The 24369-nt window shown below is 46.5% G+C and overlaps 1 protein-coding gene across 3 annotated transcripts in view; it reads right to left on the bottom strand.

Moving 5' to 3' along the window:
- dip2a (disco-interacting protein 2 homolog A) overlaps positions 1-24369 on the bottom strand; it is a 113612-nt gene that overhangs the window by 29687 nt on the left and 59556 nt on the right. For 2 of the 3 annotated variants that reach the window (XM_079733599.1, XM_079733600.1), the window contains exons 5-14: positions 21505-21882; positions 18200-18316; positions 14639-14758; positions 12729-12929; positions 11580-11671; positions 10864-10974; positions 7710-7833; positions 5828-5937; positions 5401-5503; positions 659-723 (exon numbers count right to left, since the gene is read on the bottom strand). In XM_079733599.1, coding sequence (XP_079589725.1) covers positions 659-723; positions 5401-5503; positions 5828-5937; positions 7710-7833; positions 10864-10974; positions 11580-11671; positions 12729-12929; positions 14639-14758; positions 18200-18316; positions 21505-21882 — 1421 coding nt within the window. The remainder of the gene's footprint in view (positions 1-658; positions 724-5400; positions 5504-5827; positions 5938-7709; positions 7834-10863; positions 10975-11579; positions 11672-12728; positions 12930-14638; positions 14759-18199; positions 18317-21504; positions 21883-24369) is intronic. The other variant, XM_079733601.1, reaches the window with a different exon arrangement.

Here is a 24369-nt window from a genome sequence, read left to right as displayed (position 1 = left end):
CCAACACACATAAAAAAACAAACGTAAACCAACGCACGTAAACAAACACATAAACAGACTGGAGGATGTGTTCCCCGATCGCAACACGCCTCATATATTCACCCCCACATTATCACAGCCTCTGGAATACGCTTTTATGAGTATTATTTCAAGTCACATACATTTCTCTTAACTGTTTTTATCTTGTGAAGCACTTTCTATGATAAGTGCTATATTAATATGGTTTATTATTATTATTATTATTATTATTATTATTATTATTATTATTATTATTATTATTAACTAGCTGGTGACTGACGCAGCTCCGCGTCATGACTATTCACAGCATCAGATCACACCAGGATGTCCAGTAAGGCACATAATAGCTGTAGTCATTTTACATGTTACTTCTGTAAGTAGATGTGTATGTATATATTTGATGTACATATATAATTATACGTGCATATTTTCTTTGCGTTTATAATTCCACAGATCAACGCGTTAACATTAGTTTCTCCCCGGTTGCCAAGAATAACAGTGTCATCACTAAGTCTCCCAGCTGAACTACAGTCCCTGAAGGGAGAGCTTCCATCTCCCGCCTAACAGTAACATCAGCTCCCGCTCCCTGCCGCTGCGAGGCCCAGACGGCTGTCAGGACAGGGGGCAGAGGACCACTCACCGTGAGGACCCCGTGCCACAGCCCCGCCTCCCTCTTGAAGTCCAGCACGTTGGTGATGGTCTCCGCTAAAACACACGAGGAAACCGCCTGTTAGAAACAACAGTATACAACTTCACCAGAACTGGACTGCTTCATGCTGTAGCTTATATGGCCTTATGTACGCATTACTGAGAAGGTATGTTGTACACTCATCCTTTTAGCCTCCGTTTCCCCTGCTGTGCTGATTTCACTCCTCTTTACTGCCTTACAGACATGGACGCAACAGAACATTATAAAACCCAACGCCCTCAGTCGCTCCAACCCAGACCCCCTCACTCAACATTGATGGCTCCGTGGTCACCCCTCAATTCCCGCACCCGCTGAAACACCACTATGATCCCTATATCTATAGGAATATATCTATCTATATATCTATCTATCTACATTTACATTTACATTTAGGGCATTTAGCAGAGGCTTTTATCCAAAGAAAATTACAATAAGTGCATTTGTTAAAATAGGTACATTTGTCATAAGAAGTGAAACAATATATCGCTGTCGGTACAGTAAAGATGTTCATAGAACCAAGTGCAAGTATTACAATCGCTAGGCTAACCCATTCCCCGTGTAAATATATGTGTCTATATATAGGAATATATATATAGGAATATAGATATCTATCTATTGGAATATATCTACATATTGTTATATCTAGATATCTATTGTTATATCTCTATATATCTCTATATATGTAAGGGATAGTGCCCGACGAGGTGTCCATTATCAGTAATTAATGGACGACCGTCCGGTTCACGCCTCCGCAAAGTCCATCCTACTTATACCATGGTCACTTGCCAAAGAAAATAAATGAAGACCATTAATTTATATTTTCATGCGTTTTACAATCGAAATATAAAGTTTTTCACAAGCCATAACTTTGTTTCCCTGGTAACTCCTGAGGGTTTGACTAATACCTGGAACAACCATTACCCTCCCGTAAGGTTCTTATGCAACGGAAACGTTGTTCACTCTTCAGTAATTAGGACAGACCTTAGCTACAACTTGGCAACTTGTCTTCTAGTGTGCTCAGCTATGAGCTAGAGAGCTAACGTTATGCATTGTACATATTTATAATTTGAAATTCGTCCCAGCTTTTATACCACAGATACTCTAGGGTATATAGCATATAACCGCATAGTCTGATTACAGTACGGCTGGGTATTGCCAGGTACCTCACAATTCAATTCAATTCGATTCTTTAGGGCTTCATTTGATTCGATATCGATTCGATTCGATATTGATCCAATTGCTTCGATATCGATTCAATAATACGTGCAGATGACAAAAATACCTAAATGTTATTTAGAATTAACCATTTCATAATGAATTAACCATTTCATTGTGCTTTAACTAGCAAAAAGGGAATAGACCATTGTATAGTATTGTTCCTGAGCTAAACTTGCAGCATAAAAGTAATAATCAGAACATGGAAAAATGTAATAGGGCATGTACATTTAGGCATACTCGCTTCTAGATTACAATGACAGAGTATGCTTCTTTTTTTTATTTTTATTTTATTTTTTTATGGAAATAATCGATTTCCAAAAATTCTGAATCGAAATTGAATCGAGAACAAATAAATTGCAGTGCATTGATGCATCGATATTTTTACCCAGCCCTAGATTACAGTTTAATTAATTTTTCACAATTTACCAGCTCTCGCTTTGAAGACCGAATCACTGCGGCATTCGTTTCAATGGGAATCGCGACGGTCTATACTTTCAACATAAAGGGCCCTATCTTGCATCTGGCGAAATTGACTTAATCACTGGCGCATGTGTCGTTGCTAGTTTGCAACTGGCGCAGAGTGTTCTTTTCCCTCCTGCGCCACGCGTCGGCCAATTAGGGAATGATCTTGCACCCCAAGTGGCGGTTCGGCGAAAGGAGGAGGCGTGTTTTGGCGCAAACATTCCCTGGTGCTATTTTGCAGTTTCAGAAACCACTTGCGCCACACACCAGGAAATACCTGGTTTAAAGTCAGTGGCGCGTTGTTCAGATGCTATTTTAAGGGCGCATGCATAATGTTGCTTGTGTACCTCACGCATACACTTTGCTTCTCTCATCTACCACATCTCATCTAGCCACACATTCTTGGTAAATTATTAGTTGTACTTTTAAATCAATGCATCTGCAAACACCGTACAGCAAACACATATTTTCTTGACACAGACATCGTGTACATGCCCATAACTTTTAGGATTGATGAGTATTTGATCGTGAGAAAACATTGTTTTACCCCGAGTGAGTGTTAAAAAGAATGAATGAATGCGGGTGCGCGTGTGTGTATGTGTAAAAGAATTAATGAATGCGGGCGCGCGTGTGTGCGTCCATCTGTTTAAACACACGCAAACTAAATACGTACCGCATAATACAGTCCATGGCAATGTATATTAATGGGGGGACACATGCATATTAGGAACACAAGTCGATAACGATAATACATACAATACTGATAAGAAACGTTGTTCAGAATGTATTGCGTGCATCATTAAATACAACCACAGTTACCGCATATCATATGTTATATCATATAAGTTTTCTTTGCCGAAATTTATTTGAGGACTCAGTATTTCTGAAGTTGTGGAAGAAAACCTTATTCCATGTGTGAATTAGGCCATATTATTTGGCCATAAACTGAGCCATTTGAAGTTTGAAATTCATGTGCATCTGTCTCATCGGAGACTGCAGACGCGCTGTCAAAATATCAACCCGTCAGATTCAAATGCGCTCATGGCTCTTAAAGGGGAAGGGAGCTGGCACTCTCATTGGTTTATTGCACGTTACGTCCAAACCACACCTACGGGTAACAAGGCTACTTCAGACCAACCCTTTTTAGATCCGCGCCGGGCGCAAGAGTCATTTTTTGCGTCGGTAAAATAGCGACGTCGCCATAGAACCGCCCACAAAGCTACTTACGCTTGGCGCTTCTCACTTGCGTTTCAGACCGTTAAAATAGGGCCCAAAGTGTACATATTTATAATTTGAAATTCGTCCCAGCCTTTATACCACAGATCCTCTAGGGTAGGGCTGACCGATAAATCGTATTTTCATCGTCATCGCGATATGAACATGCGCGGTTAACACATCGGAAAAGATGCCTGAAACGCGATGAATAAAAATCATTTTTTTACACGCGCCATGTATTCACACCCAGCATGCGAACATTTGACCTATCAGATGGAGCCCTGGATACATGCGCCATGCATTCACACCATTTGGCCAATCAGATGAAGCAACAGCTAGCCGTCGGCGCCGGCAGCGTCCCCGGGTCCTATGTTCCCCCGGGTCCTATGTGTTCCGGAGCCACCCTCAAATTAATTGGTGTTAATTTTGTGGCGACTGCGAGGCTATGTAACACGATGGCGGAGAAAGGAGAGAATAGCGAGGAAAATGTGGATGACGAAGACCTTGTGGTGAAAAAGAACTGCACTTCTGCAATTTGGAGTTATTTTGGATTCCGTAGCGACGACGTGTTACAAACACAAGTACTGTGTAAAACATGTCGAACAGCTACACAAGTCGAGGCCCCACCACTCCCACCGCATCTTCCATGCAGCTGGAGCAAGCTCTTGAAGCTGAACTTAACAGCTACTTGCTGTCCCCCACCATTGACAGTGAGGCAGACCCTTTGGCTTGGTGGAAACTCCACCAGGTCACCTACTCAAAGCTGAGCAAACTAGCTCGGAGGTATCTTTGTATACCTGCCACTAGTTCACCTTCTGAGAGGCTATTCAGCACATCAGGGAATGTGGTAACATGTCAACGTGCATGTTTGAAACCCAGCAAAGTTAACATGCTGGTTTTCTTGGCCAAGAACTTGCCCTAAAGAATAACTTGCCATAAGGGGTAGATTTTTTTTTTCCTGATTGTATCTTGATTTAGTTATTTCAATTTTCCCCCGCATACTATAGATCCTTGCACCTTGTTGGGCGGAGTCGAGGGCCTTGATGATTGTAATGGGAGACATTAGTTATTTTAAATTGCCATGCCCATGTTTAATTTATATTTATTTAATTATTTAAGTTGTTTTCCCCCAGAGATTTTTTTATTTCAAGAGTTCAATGTTTTTGTTCAGTTTAGAAGAAAATATTTTCAATAGAGCAGGGGAAATTAAACTTCGTTGGGTGTTCATGTTGTGCACTTTGTTCAATAAAAGTTATATAAAATAATTTATTTCATTTCTTTATTCAGTGGGCATAGGCTATTCAATGTTTGGGGTCTATGTTAGCAGTGTACCTATTATAGCAGAAAGACAGGAACTGTATAGCTAATATGCACACTTCAATATTTGTTTATTTATCGCAAGTCATATCTCATCGCAATATTGAACAATGGTATCGCACATCACAGATTTTCCTCATATCGTGCAGGCCTACTCTAGGGTCAATAGCATATAACCGCATTGTCTGATTACAGTTTAATGCATTTTTCACAATTTACCAGCTCTCGTTTTGAAGGCTGAACAGACAATTTGACTGGAACTACTTAGCAGGTGTCCGTATATCAGGAGTTAATGCACACCCTGCAGCCAATCAGAATCGAGTATTCCCCCAGATCGTGGTATAAATACATATATCTATAGGAATATATCTATATATCTATCTATATATCAAACTATATATATATATATATATATAGATAAGTTGCAACATGAATACACTGAATGTATGTGTATGTGGTCTGAGTAAGAGAGAGGAGCTGACCTTCAGCGTAGTCGCAGGCCTGGGTCAGGCTTTGGCAGTGGGCCAACATGGCCGCGTGGGTCACGGTGATGCCCATGGTGCTGCCCTCCTTGCTGGTCTTGTACTGGAGAGAGACGACCAGCGCAGGTAGAAGACATGAGCCCTCAGAGAGAGGACATGATCAACACATGAGCTTCATCCATGCTCCAGGAGGGGGCGAGTTTGTGGAGTCTTAAAGAACTTCATTTAGGGAGATAAACAGACAACAAAACTAGACTGGACAGCTCCAGAAAATGACTATATTAATGGTAACGTTCAGATCTGATCTGAAGAAATCCCCTTTCACATATCACAGATATTGTAACACTGCTGCTTAGCTGGACTCTTTCTGTCCCCAGTTATATTTTGTTTCTGACACTCCTTCCTACACCCTGCAGAGCGCACCCACCTCGATGTAGGCAATGTAGTTGCTGGCCTCCTGGATGGGGGGGTACCAGTCCTTGGGGGGCTTCACAACGTGCTTGCTGTCAGTCACAAACCACAGCAAACGGGGCCAACCTGTAACCATGACAACACCGCACCCCTCAGTACCTCCACAGCACCCCTGCCCCAAGACACACACTGCATCCAACCACCAGGCCATGTCCCTGTTATGGCCTCTGGCCCCCAGCTCTGCCCGGAGCCCCGCCCTGAGGTGCGGAGAAAGGAGGGGTCGGAGAATAACTCCCCGACAGGACAGACTCCCACGAGGAAATAGAGGGGACAGACTCATCGTAAACAGTGTACTTGCGGTGTACTACGAATCAATTACATATTCCTTTTCCTTTGTGAATCTAATAAGGAACCGGAAGAAGTGCATTCTGGGATACTTAGGTCAAAAGAGCATAACCACCCCGTGGTGAGTTGGAACCTCTACACTGCAGGGAGGAACTCAGTGTGGGGCGGCAGGGAGGAGGGAGGGCATGGAAACAGTGCCAGTTCCAGTCCGTCTGTTGGGCAGAGGGCCTCCAGTCTACCATGTATTGGAGGGCCTCCAGTCAGTCTGTGATGCAGAGGGCCTCCAGTCAGTCGTGTGTTGGAGGGGCCTCCAGTCAGTCGTGTGTTGGAGGGGCCTCCAGTCCGTCTGTTGGGCAGAGGGCCTCCAGTCAGTCTGTGATGCAGAGGGCCTCCAGTCAGTCGTGTGTTGGAGGGGCCTCCAGTCCGTCTGTTGGGCAGAGGGCCTCCAGTCTATCATGTGGGGCAGAGGGCCTCCAGTCAGTCTGTGGGGCAGAGGGCCTCTAGTCCGTCTGTGGGGCAGAGGGCCTCCAGTCAGTCGTATGTTGGAGGGCCTCCAGTCTATCATGTGTTGGAGGGCCTCCAGTCAGTCTGTGATGCAGAGGGCCTCCAGTCAGTCGTATGTTGGAGGGCCTCCAGTCAGTCATGTGTTGGAGGGGCCTCCAGTCAGTCATGTGTTGGAGGGCCTCCAGTCCGCCTGTTGGGCAGAGGGCCTCCAGTCAGTCATGTGTTGGAGGGCCTCCAGTAAGTCTGTGGGGCAGAGGGCCTCCAGTCTATCATGTGGGGCAGAGGACCTCCAGTCAGTCTGTGGGGCAGAGGGCCTCCAGTCCGTCTGTTGGGCAGAGGGCCTCCAGTCAGTCATGTGTTGGAGGGCCTCCAGTCAGTCTGTGGGGCAGAGGGCCTCCAGTCTATCATGTGGGGCAGAGGGCCTCCAGTCAGTCTGTGGGGCAGAGGGCCTCCAGTCCGTCTGTTGGGCAGAGGGCCTCCAGTCAGTCATGTGTTGGAGGGCCTCCAGTCAGTCTGTGGTGCAGAGGGCCTCCAGTCTATCATGTGGGGCAGAGGGCCTCCAGTCAGTCTGTGGGGCAGAGGGCCTCCAGTCAGTCTGGGGAACAGAGGGCCTCCAGTCAGTCTGGGGGGCAGAGGGCCTCCAGTCAGTCCGGGGGGCAGAGGGCCTCCAGTCCGTCTGTTGGGCAGAGGGCCTCCAGTCAGTCATGTGTTGGAGGGCCTCCAGTCAGTCTGTGGGGCAGAGGGCCTCCAGTCAGTCTGGGGAACAGAGGGCCTCCAGTCAGTCTGGGGGGCAGAGGGCCTCCAGTCCGTCTGTTGGGCAGAGGGCCTCCAGTCAGTCATGTGTTGGAGGGCCTCCAGTGAGTCTGTGGGGCAGAGGGCCTCCAGTCTATCATGTGGGGCAGAGGGCCTCCAGTCAGTCTTTGGGGCAGAGGGCCTCCAGTCAGTCTGTGGGGCAGAGGGCCTCCAGTCAGTCTGTGGGGCAGAGGGCCTCCAGTCAGTCTGGGGGGCAGAGGGCCTCCAGTCAGTTGTGTGCTGGAGGGGCTGGGTACCTTTGAAGGCAGCCACCTCCCCGGTCTGGGCTTTGGGCAGGCCCTTCTGGCAGGCGTCCGTGGTCAGCGCCAGCGTCACACCACAGCTACCCAGCAGGAAGCCCACCTGCTGGCTGCCTGCATCCTGGAGGGGAGGACGAGACGCAGAGTATTAGGCCGGCTGTGGGCAGAGCTGCCCACTGGGACCAACGTCCCCCATGGTCCTGAGTACACACAATACAGGGAGGAGGTGGGAGAGACCCAAGGTTTGGAGAAAGTGAGAGACGTGAAGAGGTAGGTCTAGAGCAGGGGTTGGCAACCCGCATGCAGCCCTTTGGCAAAAAAATAAAATAAATAATAATAACAAAAAAATGCATTTCCTGCAGAAAATGCGGTGAGTGCTGTAGTACAAAGTGAGGTTGAAAAGATGCTTTTAATAAAGACACATAGTTTAAGACGTAAAGAAATGTTAAATGACTTAAATCAAGTGAAGGGATTTGAACAAAATTTCAAAAGTCTAAATGGAGTTAACAATGTAAACATACACACCATTTAAGAAAAATGAAATGGTTGGATACAAATAAAGTGGCAGCTGAATGAAAAGCGCAAAGCATTGCAAAAAATGTAAAATAAATTGAAGAATCTGAAAGGTCAAATGTATTGCCCTGCACTGCTGAAAAATTGAAAGGTCAAATTTATTGCAGTGCACAGTGCACCTGGAAGCTGAAGTCGAAAACTGACTGACGCTGAATTACATTACCTGAAGAAGCAAAGTGCTGAAATACATTGCTACAAAAGCTGGAAGCGCAACTGTAATACGGTCAAAGTTGGAAGATAGTAGTAGTAGTGGTACTAGCTGTAGTAGTAGTAATAGACTGGTAATAGTAGCTGAAGTAGTAGAAGTAGTAGCAGAAGGAGTAGTAGTAGTAGCTGAAGTATTAGTAGTCGCTGAAGTAGTAGTAGTAGCTGTAGTAGTAGTAGTAGCTGAAGTAGAAGTAGTAGTAGTAGCAGTAGCTGAAGTAGTAGTAGTAGCTGAAGTAAAAGTGGTAATAGCTGCACAAACTATATGCCTCATGAAAGGTATGGTATTGATTGATGTTTGTAGAAAGAATTATAATAATCACACCAGTTTTTTTTCTAAACCAGCCGAAATTGTATGTACTCGCCTAATGCTTATTTTTCTAGCATAACGGTATTAGAAGTAACCCAATCTGGCAACACTGCCTGCACGTCCTCGTGCTCTAACCTCCGTTGAAATCAATGAGACCAACTGAAAACAGGCCGACATGGAACTTAAGCTGTGATTTGGACAAAGTATAAAGGTAATCGAAATTTTGTTTTCAGAGTATTGAAGATACAAGTGTGTTGATTTGTTAAACCTTTAGTTTGAACGGTTAAGGTTAAAGATAAAATATTGACCAAGTTACGAAGTATGGAGTAGTAAGTGTCAGAGAATGGGAGGATGGCTCTGCCATCCTCCCATCGACTTCCATTGTAAAAAAATGTATTTTAAAAGTAGAATATCTATCTATTTTTAAAATCTGAAAAGAAGCGCGCGATTCCAAGGTAATATGAACATTTTAAAATTGGAATGGAGTCTCTAGGTGAAAATTGAGGAAGGAGATAGGTCCCAAAATTTGGAGAGAATAATAAAGAAGAAAGAATAAAACTTAAGAAGAACAATAGTTGAGCGCTGCATGCAGCCCTCACCTATTAATAATAATACTTCTACATATATTTATATTTTTTGAACTTGAAATTAATATTTATGGGATTAATTTCCTATGATTGTTGTAGCCTTTGAGCTGGTAGTATACTAAGATCGCCTAGCTATGGATCCAAAGAAGAGTAAGATATATAAGCTAAAAACAACATCATACAGCCGTGATATTCAGAAGCTCTGCACCGAAATTCAGAAACAAAAATCCCATTAAGCTGGATAAGAAAGGTAGGGTGTGTTTGATTTCTCATTATAGCAAGTTGTAATATTTCGTAGAAAACACCCTGAGCATGCATTCTCTTTTGCTGATGCAGGTCCCAAGTGTTGCTGGGAATCAATGCAACAAGACTACTTCGCACTGAACTGGACAGTCAAAATCCAATTGTTTTCTATGATGCAATGATATTCATTTCATTTGCACAAACATAGACTGAAACTGCAGAACTAGGCCTACTCAGTTTCAACTGAAAAAACTGTTAGTTGATTTTTTCTGCTTTCCTCCCTCATGTCTTGTTAGATATAACATCCACGAAAAAAAAAGCTTGTTTTGTAGCCTATGTTTTATCAAAAATGCATAAACTCTAATTTCCTATACAGGCTTTTTAATTGCTAAAGTAGCTAAATAGCCTATTACAAAAAATATATATGCGGTCCCAGACAGCTATCCACACCCCATTTCTAAACAAAAATGTCCCTTTACAAAGAAAAGGCAGACAGCTGTTATATATATAACTCGATCTGCTTTGCCCTCACACACACACACCACGCGTGTGATTAAGTGTGTAAATCAGCCGTGTGTCATATTCCAAACTGAAACATTAAAACTAAAGGCTAAAAAGTGAGAGAAAGAGGGGGAGGAAGAGAGGGATGGAGAAAAAATATCTCTAAAATATAGACCTTATGGATGCCAAGCTTTTCCAAAGCATCAGGCCTCTGATCATAATAATTGACTGACATCATACAACTCTGTACAGTTATGAATCTCATTAAGGACAGAATAACACATTCAAATCCCCAGGCCGTGCTAGTGAGGAGGACCAAGGCACTTCAGGTTGTTTGGACAAAAGAAGAGTTTTTTTCTTGTGTTTTCTTTTTTCTGAAGGGAACTCTGTCTCCTCTTTAGTACAGGAAAACGAAAAGGAAACAGTAAGATAGATAATAAGAGTATCATTAAGTATTTGTTTCAGTATGACTGAATTATGAGTAATACTAAGTATTAGTATAACTAATTTGCTAGTATTACTAAGTGTAAGCCTTGCCCGGGTGAAAAGCTATTGAGAGCCCTGTTCTGATCTGAATCCATCATGCAGTGACTTCATGCTCCACTAGGGTTCACTGTTTCTCTGCTCAAGGTTAGTTCACCAGATCCAGATGGATTTCCCAAACATTCCTAGTACATGAGACTTGAGCGGATGCTGAAGAACAGAGAGAGCCATGGGGGATGAGACGCTTTACCTTCCGAGTGAGAGGCACCTCGATGGGCACAGGCACCAGCTGGGCCAGCAGACAGCCGTAGAACGCCACCATGAACATCACCGGGTCGCTGTTCGGGAACACCAGCGCCACCTGCAAAGAGCATGCTGTTAGCCCAGCTAGCCACAACGTCCACACACACACACACACACACACACACTCTCTCACACACACACACACACACACACACAGCCCACATACAGGGCAAAACACACACACACACCTACACGGCCAAACACACACACACCCACACACACACACACACACAGCAAAACACACACATAGACACACCCAAATGTCTACAATCATTGATTTGATTATTATGGTCTGTTAGTCAGACATTCTGCAGGTCAAATTCCCTCAGCGGTGTTCTTCCACAATTGCCTAATTTCCCATTAATGTCACATTGGTGCGTCGCAATTCGTTGAGCCCTAGACTCATTTATTTAGCTTCATTATCATCCTTATTTCAAAACGTGTGTGAGTGTGTGAGTGTCCTAGAGTGTGTGTGTGAGTTCCAGTTCCAGTTCCAGTGCGAGTGTGTGAGTGTGTGGGCCTGTGTGTAACAATATTGACTCAATGCCAAGGAGGAGCTGACGAGTGGGGTCTCATTGGGATCTAGGAGGGGGGTCAGGGGGTTCTCTAGGAGGGGGTCTCTAGGAGGGGGGTCTCAGGGGGTTCTCTATGGGGGGGACTCACTCTGTCCCCAGGCAGCAGCAGCGGCTCGTTCCTGCTGCTCAGCTTGTTCAGCAGGCTGTAGGCCAGCTTTTGACTGCGGCTCCACAGTTTACCTGCAGGAGAAACAGACGTTACCACTCCTCTGGGGTCCAGCGTCCTCCCAGGCTGCGCCAGAGCCTGGTAACTAGGAACTCAAAGAGGCAGACTCCACCTTGTTTCCTGTTTGTTATGGCCGTGTTCTACGAGAGGCTCGTTTGTGTGGTAAGACGCAGCTTTCAGAAGAGCATCTTTTCTCCAGTGCCTACAGTGCCCAGTGCTAGACAGTGTGTAAGGAGTTCAGGAGCCCAGCAGCATGAATACAGGGTCAGATTGAGCCATCAAAGTGAAAAGCCCTGTTCACTTTGATTAAGCTCGTCTCATTATTAACCTAAAGCCAACACTTTGAAACACCCAAACAACACTTATCTGTAATCCAATTCCCTCTAACTCAATTAATGAAATGAGTTGAAGATTCAACCAGGCAAGGCTAGGGAGTTGTGTTGATACAGCACCTCAAACAACAGGCCCCTCAGCCCAATCGATAGAATACAGCAAAAGGCAATTATTGAAAAAGGGATGTGAAAAAGAAATGGCCGCAAAAGGTCAAACAATAAATATGCCAGTGTGGAAGAAGATATTGATTACATGTTTTGAGGCATTTAGATGAAAACAGACAAACTCCGATCCACCAGTGAGGTTTGAAATGAGCAGAACACAATGAAAGTACTGGGACCTCAGACTGGTGGGCCTACAGAAGGGCCAGCTCCTACCGTAGGGCCAGATCCTACCGTAGGGCCCAGCTCCTACCATAGGCCCAGCTCCTACCCTAGAGCCAGATCCTACCCTAGAGCCAGCTCCTACCATAGGCCCAGTTCCTACCTTAGGCCCAGCTCCTACTGTAGGGCCCTTTCCTAGCGTAGAGCCAGCTCCGATGTGTAGGCCCAGCTCCTACCATAAGGAGTGAGTTGGGTCCAGGTCTACTATATGGTCCAGTAGGGTCCACTAGGGTCCAGGTCTACTATAGGTGAGTTTGAATGGTCCAGTAGGGTCCAGTAGGGTCCAGGTCTTACCATAGGTGAGTTTGAATGGTCCAGTAGGGTCCAGTAGGGTCCAGTAGAGTCCAGGTCTTACCGTAGGTGAGTGTGTAGACGGCCTTGCCCGAGTTGTCCAGTGCGGTCAGACAGGGGCTCTTGGGCTGGGTGGTCCCCCAGCGCTGGAGGGCTGCCAGCAGGGAGGGAGGCCGGTGGCCCCCCCACCCCTCCAGAGGCTCGCCCTCCAGGGGCCCCATCTGCTGGCCCTCGGGCTTGGGCTGGTGGGGGTCAGGCTGTTGGACTGGGAGGACCAGAGTTTATATATTTAGTATTGTGGTTATCAGGATATAATAATAATACAGTTACTTTAGTACCTTTTAAAACGTGTGTTTACAAAGTCAACCATAAATAGACACAGGCCCTTACAGAATAAGCAGTGGGCTCAGACAGTTTCAAGGGGTTGTATTCAGCAAAGGTCTGTTAAACGGCCTGTTTGTTCTAGATGAGGTCGCCGCTGTGTGTGTGTTCTGATTTGACGTCTCCTTGTGTTGAAACTGAAACAGGTGAGACAGTGATTTTGCGGTATAAGTTTATAAAGAACGTTTGCAGTATTATTTCAAAGCTGTATTAATATAAATTAATAAAAAAAATGCCAGATGGAATTATAGTCTTGTGAATTCCAGGATGTACATTCTAGGCTATACATTCTAGGTTGTTTACAATAGGTGGTATATACTAGGCTTTAGATAAAATGCTGTATATTCTAGGCTGTATATTCTAGGCTGTACATTCTAGGTTGTTTACAATATGCTGTATATTCTAGACTTTACATTAAATGCTGTATATTCTTGGCTGTATATTCTAGGCTGCATATTAAATGCTGTATATTCCACCCAAATCCCTGCGCCACCCTGCTGAGACTTACCCGGCCTCCCTTCTCCTCTTCCTCCATCTTGTCCTGAGCCATTCTGACTCAGGGGAACCAGAAGTTTGCTTCCACTTCTACTCTGTAACCTTCTACTGATCGATCTCGATCTCAACCTCTATCTCCCTCTTTCCCTCTCTCTCTATATATTTCTCTTTATCCCTTTCCAATCCCTAACTATCTCCAGCCCCCCCCCCCCCTCTGTGTGGGCCAGGCCCCGTCACACAAACACGGTTCACAGAGAAGCTCGTCTCCAGATCCACTCACCACCTCCAGATGCATACACACACACTCGTACCTTCGGATCCACACACAAGCACACACACACACAAACTCCAGATACACACACACACACACACACACACACACACACTCCTCCGGATCCACACACACAAACCACACACACACACACACACATGCACACGCACACACACACACACACACACACACACACACACACACACACACACCTCCCTGCTACTGCAGGACAAAATGGCTTGATGGAGCGAGAATGTGCTCGCTGTTCCTGTGTGTTCTAGTGTGTAAGTGTGTTTGTGTGTGTTGATGTGTCCTGTCGCCCCCTCCACCACACCACACCGAATGGTTCCAGCGCTGCCAAGGCCAACAAAAACCAAAAAAATAAACTCCATAAACACGTTGATCCGAAACCACAAGCAAGGCACGCCTCTTCAAGCTCATCAACCAATAAAAAGTCTATGTTCCTTACAAACAAACACTCAGATACCCAACCAAAGCCTGGACAGACAATACTTGAGATAAAAAGTGATGTAGTGGGTTACATTCTATGGCTATGGATTGATACTGGTCCCAAGCTGAAACTGAATGCACACTGTTTGTTAAACGCTGGATGAGATATAAACATGGACTCATGCCCTCAAAGGGATGAATGATCTCCACAAACTGTCTTAGTGGGAGCGGCTAAGTAACAGGTTAGACTCTGAGGATCATACGATCCACACTGTGAAAGGCAGTAAAGGTCCGGGGGGCTTTTCTCCCATGTTGAATTCATGCTGCATGTATTGGTAACTGAGGGTAGAGGATGCATAGGGGGAGAAGCTTCTTACCATCCAGAAGCTCTTCGAAGTCGTCCAGGAAGAACTCCCTGAGGGGGGGTCGCTTGGGCCGCTTCAGGGTGTTGAGGAGCTGCTGGATCTTAGAGGAGACGCGGCTGTTGACCGGGACCCCTGCAGGGGGGGGGGGGGGGGGGGGAGGAGGTGGAGAGAGGGAAGGAGGGGAGGTGCAGGAGGACAAGAAGACAAAAGGAGATAAAGATAAAGACATTAGATAGCAGCAGGGAGAGGGTGGGGGAGAGAGCATCAGGGAGAGGGTGGTGGAGAGAGCAGCAGGGAGAGAGGTTGGGGGAGATAGCAGCAGGGAGAGGGGGAGGAGATAGCAGCAGGGGAGGAAGGGGGCGATAGCAGCAGAGGGAGGATGGGGGAGACAGGGAGGATGGATGGCGAGACAGAGTGAAGGATAGGGAGCAGGCAGGAGCAGAGGAAGGAGAGTATACAGAGGACAGACACACAGACGAAAAGGTCAGCACGGCACCAGCTCAGCTGTCCGTCACAAAACAGCACAATGACTCATACGGTCATGTGGAGGTCAGAGGTCACGGCCTGTCGCTGAGCAGCACTCTCCCTTCTAGTCACCTGGCGTGACATGGGCAGCAGGTGCGCTCAGGGACCGAGGAGAGCAGGCTGCTGCCTAGCAACAGCACTGCTCCCTCCCTCTGGACCGCCCTGCAAGGGATGCACCTGTTTCTCAGCAGGAGTGCGGGGCTGCTGCTCTACTTTCTGCAGCGGGCCCACGAGGCCAGACAGGTATCAGGGGACCAGGGGACCGGGGCAAACCAGCAGTAAGGAGCTGGCAGACGCATCGGGGTTCAAACCCAGAACCTCTTCACGTGGATATTCAAATCAAATCAAAACACATGATGCGAGATGCAGCCAGGTTTCACGTCCACGTTTCGCCCTGAAGGCACTCGCCTTCTGTCTGGCCTAATGCTCCCCAAGCCCCATCCTGACAGGACACATCCTCGCCCCTAACCGGACATGACACAAGAAACCCCAAGGATCGCCAGAGCAGATGACATGACGAGTCTGAATGGGCTGCCGGGGACAGAGAGAGTGAGAGAGGGAGTGAGTGAGTGAGTGAGTGAGTGAGTGAGTGAGTGAGTGAGTGAGTGAGTGAGTAAGTGAGAGAGAGAGAGAGAGACAGAGAGAGAGAGACAGAGAGAGAGAGAGAGAGCGAGACAAAGAGAGCGAGACAAAGAGAGAGAGAGAGAGAGAGAGAGAGAGAGATAGACAGAGAGAGAGAGAGACAGAGAGAGAGAGAGACAAAGAGAGAGTGTCACATTGACAGCGAGAGAGTAAGAAAGTAAGTGATTGAAGGAGCGAGGATAGGGGAGGGAGATCTGGAGAGGAGAGATGAGAGAAACAGAGGAGCCATTAAGTCACACTTTCCCTCCATGTGGGACAGTCTATTTGTGGACTGAAGCTCTCCATCCGTTGGACGTTTGTTTCCACTAGATGAGCTCATGGCTACTTTAATGTGTGTGTGTGTCCGTGTGTGTGTGTGTATTTGCTTGTGTCTGTGCTTGTCCATGTGTTTGTGTGTGTGCGTGCACGTGCGTGTGGTGTCTCAGACGTTCCAGACAGCCAGGACCAGACTGTGGCCCCAGCTGCAGGCTGCTGTGTTGTGATGTTATGGGCTAAGAACCCCTCCCTATCCTCCAGTCGCCGCTGAGAGGGGGCGTCTGGAGGCCAGGCCAGCCCCCCTGGATCTGTTACAAAGCCCCAGACACAGGGGACCTACACTGCGGCACTCTGGGCCATCGACACGCAGAGAGGTACTGCAGGAGGGATTTAACTCTCATCTCTGCAACACAATGTGTCTCAACAGCCCCACCTATTGCCCCCCACTAGATGACACGCAGAACCACACAAATCTAACTCTTGACCTGTGGTCCATTTTGTGAACAGGCTACAGGACAGCTCCACTGATGTGTGGGCATCTCTAGCCAGATCAGCGGCCTGCGTGGGTGCTGCTAATACAATATTCATATTATGTCCCCTGAATTTACTCAAAAAAAGATTTCCTTGTATACTATTTACTAAGACTATCGATGCAGTTCCTATCTCAGACTGAATGGTGCCTACAGGACCTCTGGTATTTCTCACGGTGAACTTCATAAATCTCCTTGTTTAGTTACAGGGTGCTGGAGCAGAGAGGCCTGATCAGGCAGCTCAGTGCACTCAGGGAAATGCTTCACACAGAGGGTTGCTACAGGGCGCTAGAAAAGGATTCCATCAGGAAGGACTCGCAGCATCAGTTACACAACGGCCAAACCCTGTCAAACAGCTGGGGAGCACTAGACAACATTCTGATCGCTTTGGACGCAAACACGCAGACAGAAGCATGCACAAACATGACGCACACACCAATGAGCAAACACAAGCTAAGGAATCAGAGAAGGTAGAAACACACAATTACACAAACGCGCACACACACACACATACGGAACATACACACACCGAACACACATACAAACCGAACACACACACATACACACACACACACACACCAAACACACAAACACCACACACACACACACACACACACACACACACACACACACACACACACACACCGAACTCTCACACAGAGACATGCTTGGAAAGGTCCTCCTCCTCTGTGGTGTGTGTTTATGATGGGATGTGTTTGGAGGAATACAATCAAATCAATTCCATAACGTTTGTTTGTTCAAATAGCCCCTGGAATGTTATTCAGAGGCAAGGGGAGAAGGCATGACTAAGGGTCGGAGCTGGGTGATATAAAGTGTCCATAAATCCCACGGTGTTGAAGTGCTTCGGGGCTGAGTCGAAGTCAACCCTCTGATGGGTCCAGACACAGCCAGTGGATACGTGACCACACCGAAATGGATCCAGCCACAGCCCTGATATAGTTTTAAGAGACTGGCAGCATATGAACACATCAGGAACGGCCAAACCAATGGCTTTGATTGGACCTTAGAGGCTTTCTAAATAGAAGGAGCCTTTGTAGCATGCTGAGCTCTGTGCTGTGGCCTAGATACCTTCTGTTGGAGGATGGCTGGTTGATACCGGACACAGAGAATGGAATACAACCAGGGATACACTCGTAGAATATCACAGCACCAGAGGAGGGTGAATTTAAACTGGTGTTTAAACTAAAAATAAAACACCAGTGTTAACTCACTGTTTTTAAGGATATCTAACATTCGGTGAGAGACAGATCTCCACGGAGTCATCACCACTCAGATGTTAAACAAAAAAACCTTTTCACACAGCTATCATCCCAGTGTCGACAGTGTCACTCATAATAGTAGATTTGGGTCTGCTGCTGTTCTGTACCGGGGGGATGGCAGCAGATCTATCCCCACTAGTCCACTGCCAGCCCCGGGGAACAGGGAGCAGACCCATGATGAATGCTATCAGCCACACCAGTGTTCATCCTACAATCAGGGTAATGTCGACCGGGGCTCCATAAGTCTAGACCCGGAGGAGCAGCCCTCGCTCTCTAGCACAATGTCTACCGTAACCAAACAGGAGGAGGAACAAAGTGTTTGTGTGAGGAGATAGACTCACCATCTGCCGTTTCCATGACACCAGCGTGGTGGGGATGTCCCTGGGGAGCGGCCCTCATGGAGCCCCACTGGGAGCGCTCCGACAGCCCCGTCACATCGGGGGGGACCCAGTGGTTATCTGGGGGGTTGGTGGCAGTGTCGGGGGAAGGGTGGCGGGGTCAAAGGTCAAACGCTTGATGTTGTTGGTCGGTTCAGTCGTATCAGGTCTGTGAGCAGAAGAGAGCTCAGATCGCCCCTCTCTCTCTACCTGTGTGGTATGGTCGTGTTGCAGCTAACAGCAAACACAAGCTCGGCCGGCACTAGCGAACGTTTCCTGGGGGGTAGATGAGCTAAAACAGCCGAGTCCCCCCCAGTCCGCTGTGTGAAATCGAGGGTGGCCTGGGAGTTAGTGGGCCTGGGAGTTCCTTGCATTACTTTATACTGTATAATTTATATACTTTATACCCCACCAGGCAGACGTCCGCCAGGGCAGAGCGAGAGCTGCTGTGTGCGGGGAGTGTGTGCTGGCATGGAATACAGACCGGAGGTGAACACCTCCGGTCTGGGCCGCTCTCCCTCCAGAAGGGACGGCACGGGGCGTCCTGATAGGTCAACACTCTAGAGACCGCCTGCTAGAGTACACGCACACACACACACACAGACACACACAGACACACACGCACACACACACAGGAGCACATACGTGCACGACCAGAGATGACGATACACACACCACACAGAGCAATGATAGAACAACACACACACACACACACACACACACACACACATGCTACTGAAGGCAGTTGAATCCAGTGAAACTCTTCAGGCTGTCTGGGACGCTCTTCAGGAGAAAACGTTGAGCGAGGAGCATCGGTGACGAGACCTCACTAAACGCGGCTAAACACAGCCGTCAGACATGCAATTGTCTGATTAGAATTGAAACGCTGAAGCACTCTTTTCCTTTGTCTGGTCGAGTGTGGCAGACTCCGCCAGGCCCAGAGAGAGATAAGACGGTGATTGGCAGACATAGGCTCACACACTCTCTCACACAGACACACACATTCCCACAAACTCTCAGACAGACACAAACACTCTCAAAAAGAAACACAGACACACGCACACAAATACATGCTGCAGACACATTGCTCTAAAAAGTGCTTAAGTCTGCACTCTTAGAAAAATTATCTGGCTGCTTCTGCTGCACTCATCCCAGACTCGCACGCCAAACCACAGAGTGTCGAGTGACTGGTCTGGTCTCAGCGGGAGGTCAAAGGTCAGAGGGTGCCTGGCTCCGCCCACCAACGTACTTCTGCTCAATTTTCATTTCCCTTCAGTACTACGTCTGGGTTTGCGGTATACTCGTGGGTTTTCTCCGGCAAAATTCTGCCGGTCCAATAAGCGAACAGAGGGAGTGGCTGACAACAATGACGTTGTGGTCGTGCGCTAGTTTGAGCTGTAGTCAAACATTAGCGATTGGTTATGGCAGATCCAGAGTGGCACTGGGCAGATCCAATAGTTTGAAACTCCAACGGACGCTCGCCTTCAATTGAGTTAACGTTTGTCAATGGAGAGAGGCCAGACTCTCTGTGCAAATGAAATGAAGTACGAGAGTCTGGTAGGACCAGGCTACAGGCCAAATTTAAGTTAAATACGGCGGTTTGATCAGTTGCACCTCATCTTGATTTAGCAGCTGGTAATTATTATGAACCTCCTTCACCCAATCAACGAGGCCCAAAGTCAGACCACAGCAGTCCAGTTATGATATTCTACTTGCTCGCCGCTGCCCATTCACCGAGGCTATATCGGTTTTAATCCATGATCTATTCAGTAGCACACTGTCTGCGAGTTTTGTCTCCCTTTAATTCTCACACAGTAGCGTATGGATTCCGCCTTTTATGATGTGTTCATTGTGAATGTGATGTATGTTATCTTGACCTTTATCTATTCTTCTTGATGTTCATTGTGGCTGTTTCACGAATAGGCAATATTCCTTCAGCTAATAAATCAATTCCCACGATTAATGAAGAACGTTTTGTTCACATGAATGCCATCTTGTTTTACTAGGTTTGGTAATAAGCTTGATCTGTATGAGACTCGGGTGTATGTTACGATCTCTGGATGAGACTAGTACTGGCATGTGTGTAACGGTCTCTGGATGAGACTAGTACTGGCGTGTGTGTAACGGTCTCTGGATGAGACTAGTACTGGCGTGTGTGTAACGGTCTCTGGATGAGTACTGGGGTGTATGAGACTAGTATTGGAGTGTATGTAACGGTCTACGGGTCTGGATGAGACGAGTACTGGGTTGTATGTAACAGTCTAAGGGTCTGGATGCCAGTAGCCTGGTGGAACAAATTAAATCAATACAGACGATTGTGGAAGAGAAAAGAGCATTTTGTTCCCATGAATGCAGTCTCTGCATTTATGTGAACAAAATCCTCTTCCACAATCGTCTGTATTGATTTAAATTGTTGAATTAATAAATATTGTCTATTGGCTTAAGCCATACTGAACATCAAGGAGAATAGATGTTGGCCGACAATATCAAACATTTGATTCATATTGAACACGGTCGTAAAAGATGAAGACATTGATCTCACTTTCTGACAACTGAAGGGAGACAGAACATGGTGAAGGTGTAGTAAATGCTTTGCCTATCGTGGTGATCAGAGTATAGCAAATGCTTAACCCACCATGGTGAAGGTGTAGTAAATGCTTAGCCTACTGCGTGTCTCTGATAGAACACGGGTTAACCATCCAATAAATGATGGTTATGGTGAAGTGATCACGCAGAAGTTAACTATCCTGAATGGACTGGTTTGGTCTCACGTTGGATATCAGTGATAAGGTGAAAAGGTGCATAACTACTGGCTGAAAGATCAAGGGGAGGAGCTCATCTGGCCAACGAAGACACAGTATTTCACCCTCTTGTGTTAAATAGTGTGTTAAAAAACGTTACAAAGCTGGCTCTTTCAAAGACGGCATTGTATGGCTTAATATAATTCAACAGTGCAAAATGTGGCATTTTGAGATCCCAAACGCTAAACTTTACGTCACTTTGAATCAACACACAATCCACAATGAGGTGTAGATGTGTCCCTTTTGGCCTTCTATCACACTAACATAAACCACATTAAGAAATGAACACACTGATCGCCTCCCTTTGTCACCGATCAAATCAAACACACTAAAGAGTTGGCAGTCGGTATGGGACAACCCGGGACGATTGGTCTGTGTGTTCGTACGCGTTCGTTACCGTGGAGACTCAAGTACTGTGCTGCATGTGTGTCTGGATCCCGGGTGCGTGTGTCCTGCGGGGTCACTGACCTAGCTGGGTGTGGGCCATGAGGTCGGCCAGGGCGTTGGCGTTGAGCACGTGCCCGCCGCCACTGCTGTGGTTGGCGGTGACGGAGGTGTTGTTGGAGGTGACGGCGGTGTTGTTGGTGGTGTTGTTGGCGGTGAGGGCGGTGTTGTTGGCGGGGATGGCGGAGGTGTTGCCGGTGGTGTTGGTGTTGGCCCCCCTTCCCCCGGGGTGGGATGAAGTGGAGGAGGCGGAGGATGAGGTGGTGGAGGAGGAGCCCTGGATGACGCGGTTGAACCAGTGCTCCGCCCCGGGGTGGGTGAGGCCCGGGTACGGGGCGGTGGCCGTGGTCAGGCGGCCCTGTCGCCGTAGCGACCCCTCGTCCTCCGAAGCCGACGATGTGTCTGTGTTAAGGTGGAGAGAGAGGGGGGACCGTGTCACTAACAGCACACACACACGCACACACACACACACACACACACACACACACACACACACACACACGCATGCATGCAGTTTACAGGCAATGCTGTGCCATACCATTGCTATGTGGTTGAACATTAAAGGACATTACAGGTCTGGGGATCAAACCATCATATCCATCTCTCCCAGCTGCACTGGGACATCCATCACCAGTATGACTTATACTAGTATAAGTCATACTGGTACGATTAAGATTAAGATTTGGTATGTCTAAATTATTGGTTTTGCTCAGAGCATTTTGCCTTAACACACCTCGGATGTAAATAACAAGAATAAAGCACTTGGGTCTTTCAGATTAGGCCTTTAAGTACTTGGTGGTGATGTCATATTGTCCACACAGTCAGAAGTGACAGGTTCACATTGACTCCTAAAGACCAGAGTGCTGTATCACTCTTGTTGGTGTTTGTATTCTTGGCAGCTCACCCTAAAGGCTCTTCAGCAGAATCAGAACCAGGAAGTCATGTTGACTAGGGGTTCTGGTAACGGATGTTTGAGTGAAGCCGGGAGGGAGGGGTACGACGGTTTGATCACTCAGACCTGGAGGCTCTTTAAGATAAGACAACACTTTAAACATTGCAGATGGGAGATCGGGGATGCATGACAAGCATGTAAGCCAGAGGTCTTACATGGTTGGGATGGAAACCACAGCAATGCTTTGTTGTGATTTCTTTAGGGAGCTTATATACACACTGGAGTGTTACATATAAGTAGGAGGCAGAGGGGGAGGATGGAGAGGCGTGGTGTTGGTTTGAAAGGAGGGTCTTCTGGTGTTCCCAGCATGGCTCGGTTGGTCTGGTGTATTCACACCAGGGAAAGGGAAGGTGTGTACTGATGAAAGTACTGGACTGAACGTGTGAGTGGCGAGTCAGGGATCAGTCAGGCTTTACTGTCAGCCCTAGGCTCTGGATCCCAGAAACATGTCTACACCGAGGATAAGAGATAAGGTTCATGTGATTGTGTATCTAGTTCAACTTCACAGTCTCCTGTATGGGACAATAGTAAAAAAAAAAGCATTATTCAAACTACGGTATAGTATTGTACCAACAGGAGCTATTATGGAAAGTGATTGAATTCCCAGTGACAGGTCATTAAGCAGCAGGTTGAGGTCAGACACCTAGGCACGCCTACAGGTAGACTGCATAGACATTGTGAATGGAACCAGGAACAACACCCGCACCACAGCACCATTAGCTTCAATAAACAGACTAGACATCAGTGGTCTGTATCAATAATGAACCAGCACAGGTAAATAGACTCTAAACATCAGTGGTCTGAATTTATAATGAGCCAGCACAGGTAAATAGACTCTAGACATCAGTGGTCTGAATCAATAATGAGCCAGCACAGGTAAATAGACTCTAGACATCAGTGGTCTGTATCAATAATGAGCCAGCACAGGTAAATAGACTCTAAACATCAGTGGTCTGTATCAACAATGAGCCAGCACAGGTAAATAGACTCTAAACATCAGTGGTCTGGATCAACAATGAGCCAGCACAGGTAAATAGACTCTAAACATCAGTGGTCTGTATCAATAATGAGCCAGCACAGGTAAATAGACTCTAAACATCAGTGGTCTGTATCAATAATGAGCCAGCACAGGTAAATAGCCTCTAAACATCAGTGGTCTGTATCAATAATGAGCCAGCACAGGTAAATAGACTCTAAACATCAGTGGTCTGAATCAATAATGAGCCAGCACAGGTAAATACTCTAGACCAGGGATGGGCAACTGGCCCCCGTCGCTCAGTGCGGCCCACAGATAACTCAAAATGTAATGGAAAGTTAATTAAAAAATAAAAAAATAACGTGTTTTTTTTTTTTACAGAAACCTCGATCAAGAAAACCGTACCTTTCCGTCAACATGGGAACCAGAACATCTGTTTATAGAATTCCAAGGCAAACCCATGTATCTAGCTTGCTTAAAAAAAACAATATCAGAAAGATTTAAACTTGGCTCGCCACTACAACTACTATAACTGCACTGAATATGATGAATAAGTTGTTGCACTTAATGTTGGGCAACTGTTTTTCAGTTTTGTGCCATTATTGAATGATGACGTATTGTGAGCCCTTTGCACTGAAATACTAAAAAAAAAAATACTAATCACTCATGTGGCATGTTTGGCATGTTTAAAACAAACTTTTTCTATTTTTCGTTTAACAAGAGTATAGACATTTTAAAAATGCATTTGAGCATGGAAAATATGAATTTAATGCATGTTGGTTCGATTAACAAAGAGACATATATATACATATATATATACTGACCTATGTGTATGTTTGTGTGTGTGTGTGTGTGTGTGTGTGTGTGTGTGTGTGTGTGTGTGTGTGTGTGTGTGTGTGTGTGTGTGTCCGTGTGTCCGTGTGTTTGTGATGAACCTGTACATTCTAATTCCAGTGGCCTT

This window comes from Pollachius pollachius (assembly GCF_949987615.1).
Source record: "Pollachius pollachius genome assembly, chromosome: 3".
In the NCBI taxonomy this organism is placed as follows: Eukaryota; Metazoa; Chordata; class Actinopteri; order Gadiformes; family Gadidae; genus Pollachius; species Pollachius pollachius.
Note: the sequence above shows the minus strand (reverse complement) of the source record. Positions and strands in the feature narration are given on the sequence as shown.